The sequence below is a fragment of the Dendrobium catenatum genome, unplaced genomic scaffold, assembly GCF_001605985.2.
Source record: "Dendrobium catenatum unplaced genomic scaffold, ASM160598v2 fragScaff_scaffold_908, whole genome shotgun sequence".
NCBI classification, from domain to species: Eukaryota; Viridiplantae; Streptophyta; class Magnoliopsida; order Asparagales; family Orchidaceae; genus Dendrobium; species Dendrobium catenatum.
In genome coordinates, this window is record NW_021319370.1 from 1263911 (window position 1) to 1283385 (window position 19475).

Here is a 19475-nt window from a genome sequence, read left to right on the forward strand (position 1 = left end):
GGGGATGAACGTCGGGCCTTAAGGTGGTGGTCCGGCGAGGTTTTGTGGTGGTCCGGCGAGGTTCCTGCGGTGGTCCGACGAGATTCCTGTGGTGGTCCGACGGTGGTCCGGCGAGGTTCTGCGGTGGTCCGGCGGTGTTTTGTGGGGGTCCGGCGGGGTTCCTGCGGTGGTCCGGCGGTGGTCCGACGAGATTCCTGCGGTGGTTCGGCGGTGGTCCGGCGAGGTTCTGCGGTGGTCCGGCGGTGGTCCGGCGGCTGTCGAGGAGGAACTCCTTCCTTCTCTTCTCTTCTTCTCTCTCTTGCTTGGATCCTTTCTTGTGAAGAATGAGGGCTCTATTTATAGATTTTCTAGAGTGGCATGGCCCGTAAATAGGTGTGAGATCAGGGGCGAATAGGGAGTGGTCAAATGGACGGCCGATATTGAATCCTACGATCGTGCACCGTTCATTGGACATTTGAAGGCCTTAGTGATGTCAGAATTCTGTGATCTTGGGCTCGTTGGATTCGTCTCATCGAGCCCTTCGATTCGAGTATAAGATCGTCAAAATCGGAGTCCGTTTGGTAACTCAAACTGCGGTTTGAACCTTCCAACAGCGCTTCGGATCCATGATTTGGACCCATTTGGACTCGGATTGGGTCGAATTTGGTGTCGTTGGATTCGTATTTCCGAGACGCTCAGTTTGACTCCGAGACGCTCAGTTCGACTATAAGCTTGCTGAAATCGGAGTTGGGGTGCTCTCGGAATTAATTTTTGAAGTTTCCAACTAGCTTTCGCCTCGAGATTCGTGCCCGATCAAGCTAATTTTGTGATGCCGTATCAAGTTGTAATTTTTAAATTTAAAATTAAATTACAAATATTACTTAATATTTTAAAATAATTTATTTAATTATTCAAATAATTTAAAATTTAAACATGCTGTTTCTAGAGAACTATAACCGATTCAGCTGTTTGCCGGTTGAACCGACAGTTTTGACCGGTTCGATGCAAAAATGGTTTTTATGATCGTTACTAATAGTAATCAGGTAGCTTCTTCTCTTAGGCTTTGTTTGGGACGACTTTCTTACTGCTTTTTTAAAAGCATTAAGAAAGTCATCCCAAATAAAATCTTAGAGGTGAAGGAGACATAACTTATGATGTAGTTTTTTTAGGAAAATGGCTATTTCAATTTTAAAGAAATTAGTTGTCCATATGAGTTCTCTCTTATTGCTTTGAGATTTGTACTTTGCATTCAAAATTCATGCTTAAATTAATTAATTTTTTTAATAATCCCAACAATAATTGTGATCTGTTAGTTATGAAGCTTGCCTTTTAATTTCCATAAATGTCGCTATAGCCTTATATCAGACAGCTTTGTGTTCAAACTAATATGCATTATTTTATTCAACAAATGGCGTGCAATCAAAGCATCATCATAAACTAAGTGTGAAATCTTTGTAACTTAGGCTTCGTTTGGGACGATTTTCTTTCTGATTTAAGAAGCAATAAAAAAGTCATCCCAAACGAAATCTTATTATTCAATTTCGATGTATTTAGAGATTATTATATTTGTCCGATTTTTAAATATACTATAAGCCGTCGTTGCCCATCGTTGTTTATTTTTGGCGCGATCACCACTAGTAAATTTTGTCATTGCCTCCCTAGGTCATTGTTGCCACCGCCAGTGTTGGTTGACGTCGTCAGCACTGGCCACCGACCACCACAATTATTTGGCTTTACAGTACATTCACTATACTTCAAGCTATAAAAAAAATATCACTTGACTTTATGTTACACTCATCCAAACAACTTTTGAACTTTTTAAATACACTACATCGTATTTTACACTTTAATTTAATCTTCTCTTTAAGTTTTTTTTTTTTTTTTTCATCCAACCAAATGGCTCCTTATATATAAATTTATCACTTAAAAACTATAAAATAATAATAATACTACTAAAATTAATGATATTATAATTCTTTATAATCTATATAAGAAGTCAAGATTAAGCATATCTCAAAAAATAAAAAATAAAAAAATAAAAACAACACACGCACGCACTCATAAGATACTAAAAATACATAAATGTGCCCCAAAACATATATAAAAAAGTGTCATAAAAGGATATTTTTTATTTTTTTCAACTTCCATAAATCCTTGTAGGATTCAGCACATATCGGCACTTATAATTGTTTTTTTTTTATTTTATTCTTTAAGCCTTTTTTTCATGGTCTATTGGCCTACAAAAGAAGAAGATACGCCAAATTTTCTATTTTTTTAAGGACATTTAGGCCCATTAAAGCAAACTCACATATACATCACATACGCAAGTCACCAATCCAAGATCTCGCAGATGATACCTAAAGCTCTCAACCAACAAACCAAAATGACTTATCAGATGATAGCCAAATTTGCTTTATGATAAGACTAACTGGCTTAGAATACTGATCACATCGACCTGATTTCGTGGGAACAGCTGTTGTTAGTTATTATAATTATTATTATTTTTCCCAACCATGTATAGGTCTAATTAGTTGATTATTAAATTAATAATGATAATAATATGCATAAGAAATGATGGTGGTTATAATCCTCATTATTGTAATTAAATAACTTTGATTAGGTTAACCTTTTGGTATTAATAAAAATGTTAATTATGATGGTTATGCATTTTAATTAGTTGAGTATGATTGTGTGTTGTGATGTAATTATCATGATGAGATTTAATTAAAGAAGGAATTAAGATTTCAAATAAGACGGAAGAAAAAGATGCCATTTTTAGAATATGTTTGGGATGGTTGTAGCATTTTTATAAAAATAATTGTGCAGCTGCTATGGGAAAAGTAACTTTTTTATAGCTATTATGGATGGTATAAATATATTCTTTAAAAAAATAATAGTTATTTTCTTAAAATTACCACACATTAGCAAATTTCACGGGCGGAACCAACCTTAGTTCTCAAAGGGGCAAATGTCAAATTATAAAAAAAATAAATATATATATATAAGTGTACAAAAATAATTTAATTGCCTTGCTCTACAGTACATTATTCTGCCCTTGGCAAACTTGGTTTAAAAATGCAGCTTTTCTCACCGCTAAATTTCTAACGAGAAAGCAGTATCTAAATGGAATTGCGATTGTGATTTGAAAAGCCAAACTTTTAATTGAATTTATATTTATATAATTGTAGAAAAATCTAAATTGAGTTTTTGAATTTTAGAAAATTTTGCAACTTTTTGGTTTATGTGATTTTTGTTTTTACAGCTCTTTACTTACTTGTATATCATAGAGTTGTAAATTTGATGTATTCTTGTAATCATCTTTTGATCAATATACGAGCAAAATGCCTCAAATCTTCCCAAAATAAAAAAATAAAAAAATGTAGAAGATTATGCAAAAGTTTTGTGAAATTTAAAAGAATTAAGAGTATATTGGGGAGAACTGTAACATTTTTAAAGTTAATTGTAAAGTTGTTTTGGAAAAAATACATAATTGTGATTATTGTTTGAAAAGCAAAGCAAGCAGAATGTTAAACCAATCATATTCTAAATATATAAAATATATATTAAATATATACTATTCTAGGGTCGGACCGGCCGGTCCGGTCCGGTTTTCAAAGCATTGGTTCTACTTGCCATGCTCCCTTTCATGTAACACTAATTTGAATAATAATATTGTAAAATAGCTTATTTAATTCTTAGGCAGCTGATTGCTAAAATCAACACTAAAAAGTTCATTAATATTAAGAATATTTTTAAAGTACAATTTTCAACCACAATTAGACTAATTATTTATATAGATAAGATGTTTTATAGCTTGATTGTGCAAAACAACTTAATGCTATATTAGCATGTGGGACCCTTTGGCTTTTTAGTAAATTCATACTAATCTATTACGCTTCATAGGCCCTTATGTGGACGTCAAATGCAATTTTTCATCAGAGATCAATTAGAATGCGTCATGTCAATAGTATCAAGCCTGGTATCGAGGGTGGAACTGAGCAGTACCGAGTCGGATACCGAGTAGGAGATGACATGACACATTCTTATTGATGTCTAAACTACGTTGTGAGTAGGGGTGTCAATTTCGGGTCACAGGTCGGGTTTGGGTCGAACCCGAAACTGACCGGACATTATAATTGATGTCTAAACTACGTTGTGAGTAGGGGTGTCAATTTCGGGTCACGGGTCGGGTTCGGGTCGAACCCGAAACTGACCCGGCACCATTCGGGTCAACCCGAACCCGACCTGTTTATGCAAACGGTCGGATTTCCGGACTCAAACCCAACCCGCTTCGTGTCCGGGTCAACCCGACCCGACCCGAATGACCCGAGTCAAACAAAAAACTACTAGTTTTTGTGTCCAAAATCGGGTCAAACACCGCTTTTTCGGTCAATCTCGGGTTTTCGGGTCAGAAACGGGTTTTCGGGTCAAAACGGGTCATTTCGGGTCAATTTTGGATCAACGTGTCAACCCGAACCCGATCCGATTTTTGAAACGGGTTGAATTGTTGAACCCGAACCCGACCCGTTTCAGGTTCGGGTCAACCTAAACCCGAAATTTTTGGGTCAAGTTCAAATCGGATCCAATATTAACACCCGTAGTTGTGAGTCCAAAGAGAATAATTTCTCCTTAGTCAAATTCAAGATGTTCATTTGGATAAAGCGGCCTCTACAATCGCACGAGCAATTCCGACTGCTAACGTGTCGGAGTAATACTCAGTTCATTTCTAGATTTTCTCACGGCGAGTAGATTTATATATTTATTATTATTTTTAGAAATTTCCCAAAAGGTTTTAGAAGTAAATAACCTTTCCAGGCGGGCTAAATTTTCGCAATATTTTTACCTCTTGTGGAATTTTTACCGCAGCACTTACGTAATTATGCCCCCATATTATGGGGGCAGCTCTGACCCGACGGGGCCCATAGGTGGTAACCTTACCGTCTTTATTCTCTGGCTAAAGGCGAATTGCTTTCCGGGCCCGGCGGGGTGAAATGCGACGGTGTTGGTAGGTGTGGTGCATCGCCCAACTGTCCCTCTGAGCCACCTCCACGGTGGTGAAAGCGACCAATGAACCTGGGTCATTATTAGACCCGTCTCCGTCACCTGTTAACCGCACTTCCTTGCCTAAAAAAAACCCGGTCCACCTTCCGGTTAAAAAGTAACCAAAATTTTAAAATTTTATGTAAATTTAGTAAGGGAGTAAACAAATCGAGCCCAGTTTAAACTATCTTAGACTTGAGCTTGACAGCTCGAGCTCGAGCTCAACCTCAAGCTTTATTCTACAATGAATGTTTATGTTGTAACGAGCAGACTCGTAAGCTAGTGAATCAGGTCAAAATTGACTTAAATTTAACACATTAGTTCATTAAATTTGACTAATGAGCTATTTACTAAATTGAGCTCATAACCACTCACTTAGGGCATCTCCAACGAAAAACTCCATTTTCCACTCTAAAATGCCGTAAAACTTCAAAATGCAGTAGTTCGTTTTCAATAGAACTCCATTTTTTTCGTGAAGTTAACCGCCTCTTTCCTGTTTCGCACTCTTCAGGATCCTGCGAAGGTAATTATTTTTTTTTCATAGGTGAATAGTTCGACGTCAATATTAACGTCTCATTGTTCATAACAATTATTAGGTCCTCTGACCGGACGTAGATCTACGTCCGGTCATAGGCTTGCAACTCAATTTTTTGCTCGGTATTTGAACGGTATTGATAGGTGTGGTTTGATAATATGGAGGAATATCGCTCTGGGAAGACCAATACCGAGTTATACCGAGCAATACCGAGTTATATAAAAAAATATCGAGTTTTTCTCGGTATTTTTTGGTATAACTCGGTATTGCTCGGTATAACTCGGTATTTCGTCTTCACCTAATGATATTTCTGGTTATTATTGATATTGCTCGGTATTTGCTCGGTATTTCTTATTTTGTGCATGCAATCTTAGTGCCGATCGGACGTAGCTCTACGTACGTTCACCGGACCAAATAAAAGTTCCATTGTTCATCTATTGATTTTTTGTGTGAGATTTAAAATTTGAATGCAGTAATTTAGGAATAACATACCATGATAAGCAGTTTGATTGGAGATGATCTTACAGTCCTATATTCGAGCTAATTATCAGTCTGATAAGCATCATATTACCTCGAATAGGTCGCATTATAGCAATGAGAGAGATTTATCGCTGATGATTCTGATAGGCAGACACCGGCGGGAGGTCGTCGTGGCCACGAGTTATTTGGGTGGCCCTGGGAACGTGGGCCCCATCATCCCATGTGCCCTTTCCTCTTGTCTCCGCTCTCCACCCTCTCCTGCCGCTCAATCATTAGGGCCTCTTTCTTTCTCTCTCTCCCTCTCTCTTTCTTTTCATCTCTCTTACTTCTTTGTCAGCCAAAAGAAAAATCCTATAGTAGTGCGATGCCGGCGGCGGCGGAAGGCGGAGCGAGCGGCGGAGGAACAGGCCAAGCGTCGACGGTGGCGGTGAACGGTGGGAGCGGGAACGGAGCGGCGACGGGAGCTTTGGTGGTGAAGAAAGCGCCGTCGAAGGATCGGCACAGCAAGGTGGACGGCCGCGGAAGAAGGATCCGGATGCCGATCATATGCGCGGCGCGCGTGTTTCAGCTAACGCGCGAGCTAGGTCACAAGTCTGATGGACAGACTATCGAGTGGTTACTGCGGCAGGCTGAGCCTTCTATCATCGCTGCTACTGGCACCGGAACCACACCAGCCTCTTTTACCACTGCGTCCACTTCGCTGCGCTCCTCTACTTCTGCTCCGATCGAAAACAAATCCGGCGCCTCCTCCGTCACCGCCGTCTCCTCCTTTCCCGGGACCCATCTTCTAACCCAACCGCTCGCCCCTGCTCCCTTCATCCTCGGGAAACGCATCCGCTCCGACGACGATTCCGATGGAAGCGCCGGAAAGGATAACGGTTGCAGTGGGGCCGGCATCGCCGCCATGGCCCAAACTTTGGGTCCCGCAGGAGGGTTCTGGGCCGTCCCTGCCCGGTCAGATTTTGGCCAGGTGTGGAGCTTCGCGGCGCCTGAGATGGTCATGCCGCAACCCGCGTTCTCCGGTAGGTTCGCCGCAGCTGTTCAGTCAGTGGGGGAGGCATCCGCGGCTAGGGTTGGGAACTACCTTCCCATCGCGCAGGGTCACCTCAACTTACTCGCCTCTTTGTCAGGTTCACCGGCCGCAGGCGCGGCCGGGAGGAGAGAGGACGAGCCTCGCTGATTTCTTACCTTCTCTATTTTCTTAGCCTGATCGATTTCTGGAAGTCGGCAAGTTAGGGTTTGTGAATTTGAATGTCGACATAGCTAAGTTTTTACTGCTCTCTTTCCGCCCAGCTAGCTCTGATCTGTTAAGTTGGTTTTCTTCCATTGGCTCCTCGATTCCCTCTCTTTCCTCCTTTCTTTTCCATCTTCTTCTCGTATCAAACGATTGAACACTAATGATGATGCAGAAGAAAATGTGAGAATTTTAACATTGTTACGGCTTCTCAAATCTGAACTGAATCTATCTCAGTCATGGAGAACAAGCAAATCAAGATCAACTATAAATTTCTGTTTCATCAATCAATCTCTGATCTTGCCAACATAAATTTTGCGTTGAAAGAAAGACGAGTTGGCGACTTCAGATTTGGGATTCTCCCCTGAAATCCGTTCAATTCACCATTTTAGCTTTGCTTGTTAATGTACTGAATTGAGAGCGATGGAGGATTTGGTTGTAACAGATCGATACGTCTATTCAAATCTTCCTTCCAGTTCTTGGGTTTTATCTGTATTCGACTCGTTGCTGGATTTATCAACGAGCTAATAATAGGGTTATATATGTATTTCAGGATTTTTCGGTTTAGTGAGTGCAAAATAAAATTATTATGTATTTTCTTTGCTGCAGTAATTTTTTTTTTACTGTCACCGCTGATAATAAATTTCTGTGGCTTATTGCCTTCATGATTGGAGATTTTTTATATTAAATTTTTATTTTGTCTAATTATCAATATGCATATTTTTTAGTTATTTAATTATTCTTATAATGTATTTTTTATGTCGCTTGAAAATGTATTATTTCATATAATGTAATAAATATATTTATTTTATAAATATGAAAAATATCATATGCCCAAAATAACTGTATCTAACATCGATTTGTTCTTTAATTTTGAAGGCTCTCTCCAGCACTTATGTGTGGAAGTTGTTGGATGAAGCATTTAATGTGGAGAATGGGTACCTTTAGATTATTTTATTTATATAGTTTGTGGTGATGGACCTATTGGAGAATGCAAATACTTTTTGTAGAGGGATGATAGCCACAAATTATTTTGCTTAGGAAGCATGTAAAATGAAATTTATAATATGTTGGGCTGCCATAGGATTACTATAAGAATAATATGTACTTATAAATGCAAGTTTATTATTTGCTTTAATTTGCAAGCAATTTGAGAGAGTTGCATTGTATATGTATATGTTGGTAGGGGAGTAAAAGAGTCGAGTTTGGTAGAGTCGAGTATCTGTCTAATCGAGCTAAGCTTGTTTAGTTGTTGTTGAGTTCAAGCTCGAGCTCAACTCATTAAAAAATTCATAAGCTCAAGCTGGACTTGATTGCTTGAGCTCGTTTAGAAAGCTCGAGTTTGACTCAATTGTTGAGGTCAATCTCTTAGTTTTAAATTTAAAAATTTATTTATTTATTATTTATTTTTAGTTTTAACATATAATTAATTTAAAATTATTTAAATATATCATATAATGTTAATTTAAATTAATTATTTAATACAAAATGCAAACTATATAGCTATTAAAGTATCCAAATACTGAAATAATTTAAAAACTAAATCTTGGGATTTACATGTCACAACTCAACACGATAAGACTTGTATTGATCGAGTCCTCATCAAGTTGGATTGTGACAAGCTTTTGTGGTATTAGAGCTATACACCAGCCAGAAGATATAAACTAAGTGCCAAACAACACAAATTGCTTTGCCATGGGAGCCACCTCCTGAACTGTATGAGAAAAAGTGCTATATGACAGGAGCCACCACTTGAACTTGTATGGGTGACATAGTGAGAAATAACACCAATAAGACAAGATTGTGAGGCTTTTAGGTCAAAATGGACAATATCTCGTTAATTAAGAGTTTGGGCGGTTACATTAGCACACTGCAATTTTATATTCTATTTTTAGTGTTTGGGAAAGGGAAGGATCCGGTTGGGTAGTTTTTCATGATCTGATCTGAGTCTGTATAGGTATTATTCTGTTTTGATTTTTATACAATTATAGATAACTTTTATTATGTTCTGCTTAGTATTATGCTATCCGTAGCTTTATATTTGTCATGCCTTAGAATCTAATTAATTTTTTTTTTACTTTTAATTTACACAACCAAGCTATCTAATTTCTTTTGTAATATAAATATATCTATCAAAATATCAATATATACATTTGTATTACTTTCGGAATAATCATGTGTACTACTTAGGATTTATACAATCATAATTTATCTATCATACCCTAAATACAAATGAATAATTACTGAGATAAAGAAACAAGCTAATAGTAAACATGAAGAATCCTGACCAGCCTCTCACTCTTACTTATCTGACTTGACCTAAAAATATTTAAGCCACATATAAAAAGCTAAAAATCCCAACAAGTCACCAAAACCTCTAATTGAACTCAAAGTACGGTAAATGAGTAATATGCATGTTAACAGTTAAATCATAGTAGTAACATTCATATGATCATTGAATCAATAGAGAAACAATAAAACTTACGTGTAGCAACAGTAAAGTCTGTAAAATAGTAAAATAGTGTGGCACGGAAGTCAGTAAAGCAATATAGTGAAGAAATTAATAAATCAGTATGGGTGTCAAATCGATAAAGCATTCGTTGTATCATCACTATCAATTAGTAGAGAAATCGTATAAAATGATAAAAATCAAAGCATCGGTAAAGATTGTCAAAATAATATCAATGTAGCAAAATCATATAGGAGTGTACACATACTATTCATGTATTTTATATCAATATTAAATTAGTATATTATATGCTCAGTATATCACATGCTTAGTATTAGTACAATAAATTAGTAGTATCAAATAATATCGATAATAATAACAATCCAGCTGTAAGAGCAATAAAATAATATATAGTAATAGTGAATTAATAAAATAATAATAAATATGTACAGTAATGAGAATAATGTCTCAATAACATGCATTTTCAATAGTCACATTAAACAAGTAAGAAGTTCTGGTTATCACATTATTTTTTAGTAATAAGTATTTGATAGTCGGTACCATTGACTCAATAAATAAGAGGTAAAGAGGCAGATTTTGGACTTCATGCTATGGGGATTATCCATAGAGATAAAAAAAAGTTTTGACTTAAACTCCATAATTACAAGCTTCCCTTATTTAGTTCACTAGTTATAACCCACCAATGACTTATTAATATGGTAAGGTTATCGTCCACGAGCAAATTTGGATCCAACATGCATAATTCTATTTGGATATATCAAGTGTGATGAGATTTACTATTGCAAATTCTTTTGTAATTAGGCCTAAGTCATAATTTCATTTTGTGTAATTCGAAAGAGTTGCATGATCTCTCTCTTGGTCAATGCTCCCTACCCCTCAAAATGGAGAAATTTTTTATGAAGATATCCTTATCTACATTTGATTAAGTTGAGCTTTATTGCCATTAAATTTACTGTGAGATGAATGAAATATAAAATTTGATTAATTACCCTTATATATATTGAAGTACCTATCGCAAAGAAAATTTGTCAGGAATAATGAGAAGTTCGTAGGTGATATATTTGAGACTAAAAAAATGATGAAGAAATTTGTCGTTAAGGTTTCAAAAATGGGTATTTGTGAGATACTATTGCTCATCAACCTTATTTATAATAATGACAATAATTATGAGATTGTTGAAAAGTTTCACCAAATTTCTATAAATTAGCATGAGAAAATTTACTACTTTGAGAGGATTGATATAACTTATTGGATATGAACCCATTTGACTAACTCAAAGCAACTTCATGATGAATTTAGTTTTATTGACTTTAGAATCTTTCGCACATTTCTATTTATTTCTTATGAATGATTAAGAACTCGTGGTTGTGAAATGTTTATGATGTAAAACTTTCTATGTAGATGATGATTATGTGGTTGAATGCATGGGCGGATCCCCATTGAGTTGAGGGGGGGGCAAATGCCCCCCCTCAATTTTTTTTTTTAAATTTTAGAGGGATATTTTGGGTATTTTGCCCCCTCTCAAAAAAAAAAATTTTTGCCCTCATTTAATCAATCCTAAGCATCTTTGCGTATCCCCCACAATTTTTTTTTTGCCCACCCTGAAAAAAGAAGCTTGATCCGCCCCTGGTTGAATGACTATCTTATTCTTATGCAATGATCGTGCCTATGTTTGTCTGTTATTTCTACTATTATGTCACATGCATCTTCACTTTTTTGTATGATTATACTTAGAATTATTTGATGATACCAAAAAGGGAAGTGGGTATATGCTGATTAACACAGTTAATCTTGATTTTCTGGTTGGATGTTTTGGATATCAATTAATAGGTTTTGAGTTTGAGTTTCTTTTTTTTGGAATATTTAGGCCAATTAGAGCAGACTCATATACACATCGCATACACAAGACTCGAACCCAAAACTTATTAGTTGTTAGCCTAAACTCTCAACCAATATACCAAGATGAGTTGTGTGAATTCGAGTCTTATATATATGATGTATATATGAGTTTGACTTAATTAGCTAGCCTAAATGCCTCCGTCTATTAAAAAAGATCTATGCTTATTAAAGCAAATTATTCTGTGCGGACACCAAACGTCATTTAGAGACCAACCAAAATGTGTCATGTCACCACCGCTCGGTACCACGGCTTACTACCGCTCAGTACCATATTTGATAGTGCTAACATGATGCATTCTGATAAATCTCTAAACGATAAATTGCATTCGGCATCCGCACAAAATAATTTTTATAAGATTTTGCAAGCATGATTCATTTGTTCTTATGTATGATGTATGGTTGAATTATATGCTTCATTTTTTATTCAACATCAGGTCTTTCGTTTTATATTGAAATTAATTCAATCAAAGCGTTTTTTTTTTTTTTGCTAGGGTTTCGCCTTCGACGTCTTCCCCATTTCTGTTGGTGCGAGGCGGCAAGCTTCGCCCTATACCGAGATCCGGATACGTTTCTGTAGTTTCGACTTCTAGTTGTCATTAACAGGGTTTCTTCAGTTAGTATCCTTTCTTTTCTTCAGGAATGAGTAATAAGTTTCGGCTTTCCTCCTTCAAACAAAGTTTTCGACTATGAATTTGTAGTGATAAATGCTTGACCTGTATTTCCTACCATCCTGCGGCGTTCTTTAAATTGCAAGCTGGTAATATTGTTTTAGTGAATTTGATTTTCTCGATTCGTGCTAATTTGTGGTGATATAGCAGAGCTTTTCTGAGTTATTGTGACAAGAAATGTTTGAGAATGGGATTAATGCCTGTTTATTGAGTTGTTTGGGTACAATTAGGATTAAATTCAGGTGGGATTTATTAAATCTTGTAATCCAGATTTAATAAAACTTGAAAGGATTAAAATGTTAGAAATGTTTGGCATGAAAACTGTTAAAATAATATTGATAAACTTTTTGGTTCTCTTCAGAATTTAAGATTTTGTGAGAGTGAGAAATCCTTAAATCCTTTAAATCTTATGAATCGTGTGATTTATCAAATCCTATATTCAATCAATAATAAGATTGAAATGAGATTTATCAAAACAGTAGGTTTTAAAGCCCCAAAAGTTTCTCTTTGGCAAAATTTAAGCTAAATCTTGCCTAAACTCTACCTGAAAGAGGATACCAAACAGCACCTTGGTATTCAATCTCCCTGTTGTTTATGCAGCAATTCAATCGGGGATTTAGCTATTAATTGAGAATTTGATGATATCTTATGGGATAGAAAGATTAAAGGAATAATCTGGTTTTGCAGGGAGATTAATAAGAATACTCCAGAAGGCCATGTCACTTCTTTACTCTCCCTCAGGACCTCGATATCATTAAAGTTCATTTAAAATAGTTAACTATGATTTGCTCAAGCTATTTTCTGTTGTGTTTTCGAAATTGGTATCCATTTTAAAGAATATGAATAAAATGGCCTGTAATTAGAAAACTGAGGAACCCATTTGTCTTCTATAGCTATTCTTGTGCCTCTTTATGTTTATGTCGTGATGTTATCCAAGGAAGGGAGAATAGAATCTAAGATAATAAATGTGAATGCACCAATGATGAGTTGTGAACTTGTACTCTCATTGGAAATTTTTTGGTAAAAAGGGATGTTCAAAAATGTCTTGGTTACCAATTATTTTTTTTAAACATTAGTGTAAACCTAGAATCATTAGCTTTTTTATTCAATTTTATTATTATTGTTGGCTGAGAAATTATGTTATATATGAGAAGCCAAAGCTTATGCTTCTTGTTGATATAACATGTTGCTTAGAAGGTGCAAAAAGGTGGTCTCCATTTCAAATCCATGCCAATATGGTGTTCTTCCTACAAAGAAGTCCTACATACTATGTTGCACCGATATGGATACGGCGACACAGATACGACACGATACGACGGGACACGGCAATTCTTAAAAATACAGGATATGGATACGGCGCTGACACGACATTATAATATATAAATCATATATAAAAAATAACAAATTAATCAAAGCATAATATTTGAAATGATAAAAAAATTGAAAGTAACATCATTTGTAGCTTTGCATCTTATTATATCAAAATAAAAGTAAGCATTAAATATTTAAATGTCTAGTACAACAACATAAACATAAACATAAATTGTCCAGCAAATGAAGTTTCAACTATTCAATAGAAGGAATGATAGGATTAGCTTCTTCAGTGGTTTGTCTTTGAATTTCCCTCAACTATTCAACAGATGAAGTTTCAACCATTTCAATGTCTAGTACAACAACATAAACATAAACATAAACATAATGTTACACGTATCCATGCCGTATCGGAGGCATATCCGTATCCGACACGTGTCCGATACAACATGCCTCGTAAATAGGCGTATCCGTGCATCATAGCCTACAGAGAAGATGGCCATGAATTCATTTTGAGAGAAATGTGTCTAAAAATAAAGGAAAAAAAAAAAGAGAGTCGCTCGCTTAAATTCGCATATATTTTATTTATTTAGTGAGAATTGGAGCTTTTTTGTAGGTTTTAATAGTGTAGTACTGATGTGAAACCACTAGGAATTGCATTAGAGATTATAAAGAAAATTGATTAAGCATTGTAATATAAACTAATGTTTCACAAGATTGGATGCTTAGAACTTAAGGATATCAATAATGTAAGGGCAATTAGTTACAAAGTAGAGTAGCATTCACTTGAAAAACAATTTCATTCATAAAGATATGCTTAAATACTGTAAACAAGAAATCCCACAATTAACAATTAGAAAAGTCACCTTTGAGATTCCCTCACTCACGCTCTTTAGTAGGGGCTAGCGGAAAGAGAGTCTCAATAAACCGAACGGTGCCACCCAAATTGTGAAGACACCTATAGTTCCAATCCAACGAAAGTTCACAGGAGTTGTGTGAGGATGACCGATGATTCGCCAATGCCCGGTTGGAAGGTTGTATGCTCTTTTCCTCTTAGAGATGTCAATCATGAGAAGAGCAAACCCAAGAGATCAGAGACGGAGGGATCGGCCAAAGAGGAAGAGGGAACTTCTTGGCCAAATTAGGTTAGGGTTGAGGTAGAAGGAAAATGTGAATAAATCTGAAATTAATTTCAGATTTGGAATTAATTGATGGGACGGAAATATGAATTTGAATTTCAAATCCAAAGCTTGGATGGGGTTAAAGTGGAGAGAGAAGGGGAAATTGCCTAAGGGAGGTCGACAGCTTGCATGGGTGTGGAGGAAATTGGAGAGGGAAATTAATGCTTCTTAATTCATTGGTCCACTTTAGAAAAAGTATTCAAAATTCAAATCTAATTTAATATTAAATTAGACTCAAGTTGAAAACTTTCCTAATTTAACATGGTTAATTTAGGAAAGTATTCAAAATTCAAATTTTGAATTTCAAATAGAATGAAATCTTTCCCAAATTAGGAAGGCTAAATTAGGAAGGTCTTAATGAAGATTGAAATCAACATTAAGAGGAGGAGGAGGGGGGGGGGGGGGGAGGGCAGGGGGCTTGGGAAAGAAGGGGCTTGGCCGGGGGGGGGGCTTGGCCGGTGGGGGAGAAAGGGAAGGGAGGCCGGCGGTCTAATGGGAGGTGGGGAGAGTGGCCGGTGGAGGAGGGCTGTTTGGCGGCTGTGGGGAAGGGAGGGAGACGAGTGGCCGACAGGTGAGGATGGCGGTGGGCTTGGGAAAGAAGGGGCTTGGCCGGTGGGGGAGAAAGGGAAGGGAGGCCGGCGGTCTAATGGGAGGTGGGGAGATTGGCTGGTGAAGGAGGGCTGTTTGGCGGCTGTGAGGAAGGGAGGGAGAAGACTGGCCGACGGGTGAGGGGGATTAGGGAGGCCGGCGGTGAAGTAAGAGGAGTCGGACCACGAGCCCCGGACACTTCTGGCGACTGGTGGGTATTGCTTTGTCTACACCTTGGGACTTCACCACTCAAGAACTCACAAGCTCTAGAGACAACAACAACAACAACATCAAGCCTTTATCCCACTACGTGGGGTCGGCTACATGAATCTTTTTTCTCCATTGTGTCCTATTAAAAGTCAAATTCTCGTTTAAATCTAATAAAGAAAGGTCATTCCTAATATTTTCTAACCAAGTCTTTTTAGGTCTACCCCTACCTATCTTAACATAAGTCAAATCTAATACCTCTACTCTCCTAACCGGGTCATCGCAAGGCCGCCGTTTTATGTGACCAAACCATCTAGGACGACTTTCTCTAATCTTATCTTCTACTGGAGCTACTCCAACATCAAGCTCTAGAGAGAAAACATAAATTTTATTTACGATGGAATGCCCTCAGTGCTACAACTCACAAAACATAGTAAGTAAGGGTACAAACGGCAACACTCAAATAAAATAACTAACACAAAACATATATAAAAAATAAAGACTCCTAATCGTAGCCGTCAATCTACGATGCTTCCGGCGATAAGCATTCTGGAATCTCTTTGCCGATGTCCACATCAAGTACCCTTGTTAGAAGGAACTCCTCATTTGCCCGATTGAAATTATGTGTTAGTCTTGCCACTCATCGTCATCATTCTTGAGATGTGTCCGCTTCCATTAGATTTTTATGTTATACTTGTGCTACTTTCATTACACTAAGGAATATTACATGACTACGCTATGCGATATTCATACTTTTGGCAGAGTTTCTAATCAGCTTAGCTGGTTAAACGGAAAATGGTGTTGGAATTGATCCACTTTTACTGGTCATTATAACTATATTGACCTTGATAATCCAAAGTTCCAAACATTAAATAACTTGGGCTGGTTAAGATTCGACATTCCCAATTAAAATTGAACATAAGCTTGGGCTTGTGCTTGCAGATTTGGTGAACATTCAAACTATTTGTATGCATATTCATTGCTGTCCCAAAATAAGGATTGGACATTAGTAATTAATTGGTTTTATCTTACATGCTGATTGCTTGCTTTGGCTTGTTATGGAAGGCAATGGAATCTGTATATCTCTTGTTATGAAGCATACCTATTTCAAATTTTTCTTATACCTCATTATGTCTTAATTCAAATGAGGTTCAGGATTGTAGGAAGAAGGGGAATGAGGAGAATGGGGATACTTTTTCTTGCCTTACTGTTTTTTTTTTTGCAGCTGCTTATAACTCTTCCTTACTCGTGTTGAAGCTTACAAGTAGGATAACTATGGAGTTGTAGAACTGTTCAGTTTTTATATTGCCTTATTGTTCATTTGTCCTTTTACATGTGTTGTTCTTTACCTTGTTTTTCACTTTTGTTGGTTAGCTTATTTAGGCTTTGTTTGGGACTGCTGCTTCTTAAAGCAGCTTTTTTTGTACTCGAAAGTTGCTTTAAGAAGAAAAAAGAGAGTCGTCCCAAACGAAGCCTTAATATGTAGTTTTGAAGAAAATGGGAAAATATGATTGATGAAAGCCGAAAAGTTACCATTTCTGATTAAGCAAACAATTTGCTACAACTGAATAAAAAATTTTATTGAAAAATGATTTTTTTGCAACCATGGCTCTCTCTTTTCTTTTCCTAAAGAATTTAAAACCCAACTAATTCTTATCATGAGTCCTATTTGAATTTTCATTTTTTATTCGAACCTATAAAGTATTGGTGTTAAATTTATTTTTCACAATCATTTTAAACAACATTTTTTCATATTATTTTACTTTTACTTCTCCTACCTAATCTTCAAGCACTAATTTAATTTATTTGTTCATAAATTCCAATTAGTCTTTCATCTCATTGATGGAGCTCCTTGTCAAAATTTCAGAAATGGCTTCTCGAAGTACCAATATATTATCAAGAGCCAGCAGGATCAGGCAAAAGCTACAATCTGCTTTGGAAGCCAGTTCGTTGGAGATTGAAGATGTATCATATCAACATGCTGGTCATGCAGCTGTGAAGGGAGATGCTAACGAGACTCATTTCAATATCAAGCTGGTTTCTCCAAAGTTTGATGGGCAGAGTCTGGTGAAGCGTCACCGCATGGTTTATGATCTTCTGGCTGATGAGCTCAAAACTGGCCTCCATGCCGTCTCTATTGTCGCTAAAACTCCACAAGAATCTGGAATGTCTAAATCTTGAACCGGTTTGTTTTTCTCCCATTGTTTATAATGTCAGACTGCTTGCTTGGTTAATTTATAAATGATTGTATACTTCTATTACACTGTTGTGGATCTAATAATGAAAAGCTCTCGTTATTTTTTTTTTTTTTTAAATATCATAAAAATTACAGTCTGAATTTGACTTGGAACAGGACCCAACAACAACAACAACAACATCAAGCCTTTATCCCACTACGTGGGGTCGGCTACATGAATTATTTTTCTCCATTGTGTCCTATTAAAAGTCAAATTCTCGTTTAAATCTAATAAAGAAAGGTCATTCCTAATATTTTCTAACCAAGTCTTTTTAGGTCTACCCCTACCTTTCTTAACATAAGTCAAATCTAATACATCTACTCTCCTAACCGGGTCATCGCAAGGCCGCCGTTTTATGTGACCAAACCATCTAAGGCGACTTTCTCTAATCTTATCTTCTACTGGAGCTACTCCAACCTTTTCACGTATATGCTCATTCGTATCCTATCTCTAAGGGGGTCTCCGGATGACGTTCTGCGTTCAATCTCCGCACAGAATAATCTCTCTATGCAGTGAGATAAAGGCTCAATATTGTTTGTTGTTTTCATCATCTTTATCACTGAATTTGTTTTGTTCCCATATGCTGAATTGCTTAGGATATGACTCAGAAGTTTTTTGTTTATTTATTTTATTATTTGTGTATGGCTAATTGGCTATTGATTCCTAATCAGACTTCTATAAGTAGTTTGGTATGACTGGGTGACAAGTTCTGCTCAAGTATTTGATGGAAATAGTTTGCTTTTTGGAGCTTTCTAGGCAACATTGATGGCTTGGAAATTGACATTATTGTGTGGAAATTGACACTATTGGGACCCTTTTTTTTCTTTTTTTTTTCAGATTTAAATTTAAGCTTGATTTGTGACTGTTTTTTTTACTATTTTTCTAAGCAGTTTTTTAGTACAAAAATTTTAATTTTTATCTGCAAAATTGTTTTAAAAAGTAGAAAGAAAGCAGGCCTAAACAAAGCCTTAGTTTGGAACAAGTTTTGACTTGTTTTATAAAATAGTTTTTTTAGTATAAAAATTTTATTTAAAAAAATTGTATTTAAAGAGTTATTTTAGAAAGGAGTAAGAAAAATAAAGACTTAGATGAAAAAAAAAATAAATTCTTTTGACAATCAAAGAGGTCATAAAATTATTATTGGTGAAGTGATTTGAAAATTATAATTGAGGCCTAATTTTTAAAAGAATTTTTTTTCTTTTCTTATTATTATTATTATTATTATTTATATATAATTAGATTAGAGTGTTTCCTTATAGCTAGGGGAATAATACCTTTCAAATAGATGCGCATTCATTTATATTAGATATATATGAAAACTAATAGTTGTCTCATATGTCAAATCAACAAGCAAATGTTTCATTGAAACAAAACAATATGATGGAAGAAATTTTGTTCTCCTAACAAACTTCTTACATGTATGATGCTAGTTATTATTGCACATATGTCTTGAAAGATATAACTAGTTATTATTGCACATTAAAGCATCATTTCGTAAGGTTTTCTTACTGCTTATTGAAGCAGCTTTTTAGTACGAAAAGTTTAATTTTTCGTACTAAAAGTTGTTTTATAAAGTTAGGAAAATAGTCCTAAATGAAGCCTAAACATTTTTTAATGGTATAATTTTCATCTCCAACAATTACTCT

At 36.0% G+C, this 19475-nt stretch overlaps 2 protein-coding genes across 4 annotated transcripts; both read left to right on the forward strand.

The window, feature by feature from the left end:
- The first annotated feature begins 6290 nt into the window (after positions 1 to 6290).
- Positions 6291 to 7880, forward strand: LOC110099669 (transcription factor TCP7). Its single transcript, XM_020826892.2, has one exon. It carries the CDS (start codon positions 6399 to 6401, stop codon positions 7212 to 7214), a length of 816 nt encoding a protein of 271 aa, XP_020682551.1. The 5' UTR covers positions 6291 to 6398; the 3' UTR covers positions 7215 to 7880.
- Positions 7881 to 12092: 4212 nt separating this feature from the next.
- Positions 12093 to 17898, forward strand: LOC110099678 (protein BOLA1, chloroplastic). Of its 3 annotated transcripts, none has more exons than XM_020826910.2 (2): positions 12093 to 12274; positions 17460 to 17898. In XM_020826910.2, the coding sequence occupies exon 2, from the start codon at positions 17462 to 17464 to the stop codon at positions 17771 to 17773; it is 312 nt and encodes a 103-aa protein (XP_020682569.1). In that variant the 5' UTR covers positions 12093 to 12274; positions 17460 to 17461; the 3' UTR covers positions 17774 to 17898. The 3 variants fall into 3 exon arrangements, with proteins under 3 accessions (XP_020682569.1, XP_020682561.1, XP_020682577.1); XM_020826902.2 differs by having other exon boundaries at positions 12094 to 12250; XM_020826918.2 differs by lacking the exon at positions 12093 to 12274 and adding an exon at positions 12277 to 12394.
- The last annotated feature ends 1577 nt before the right edge of the window (positions 17899 to 19475 follow it).

What these genes read in the sequence shown, in the direction of transcription:
- LOC110099678 (XM_020826910.2), top strand. Translation starts at nt 17,462, where the DNA reads ATGGCTTCTCGAAGTACCAATATATTATCAAGAGCCAGCAGGATCAGG.
- LOC110099669 (XM_020826892.2), top strand. Translation starts at nt 6,399, where the DNA reads ATGCCGGCGGCGGCGGAAGGCGGAGCGAGCGGCGGAGGAACAGGCCAA.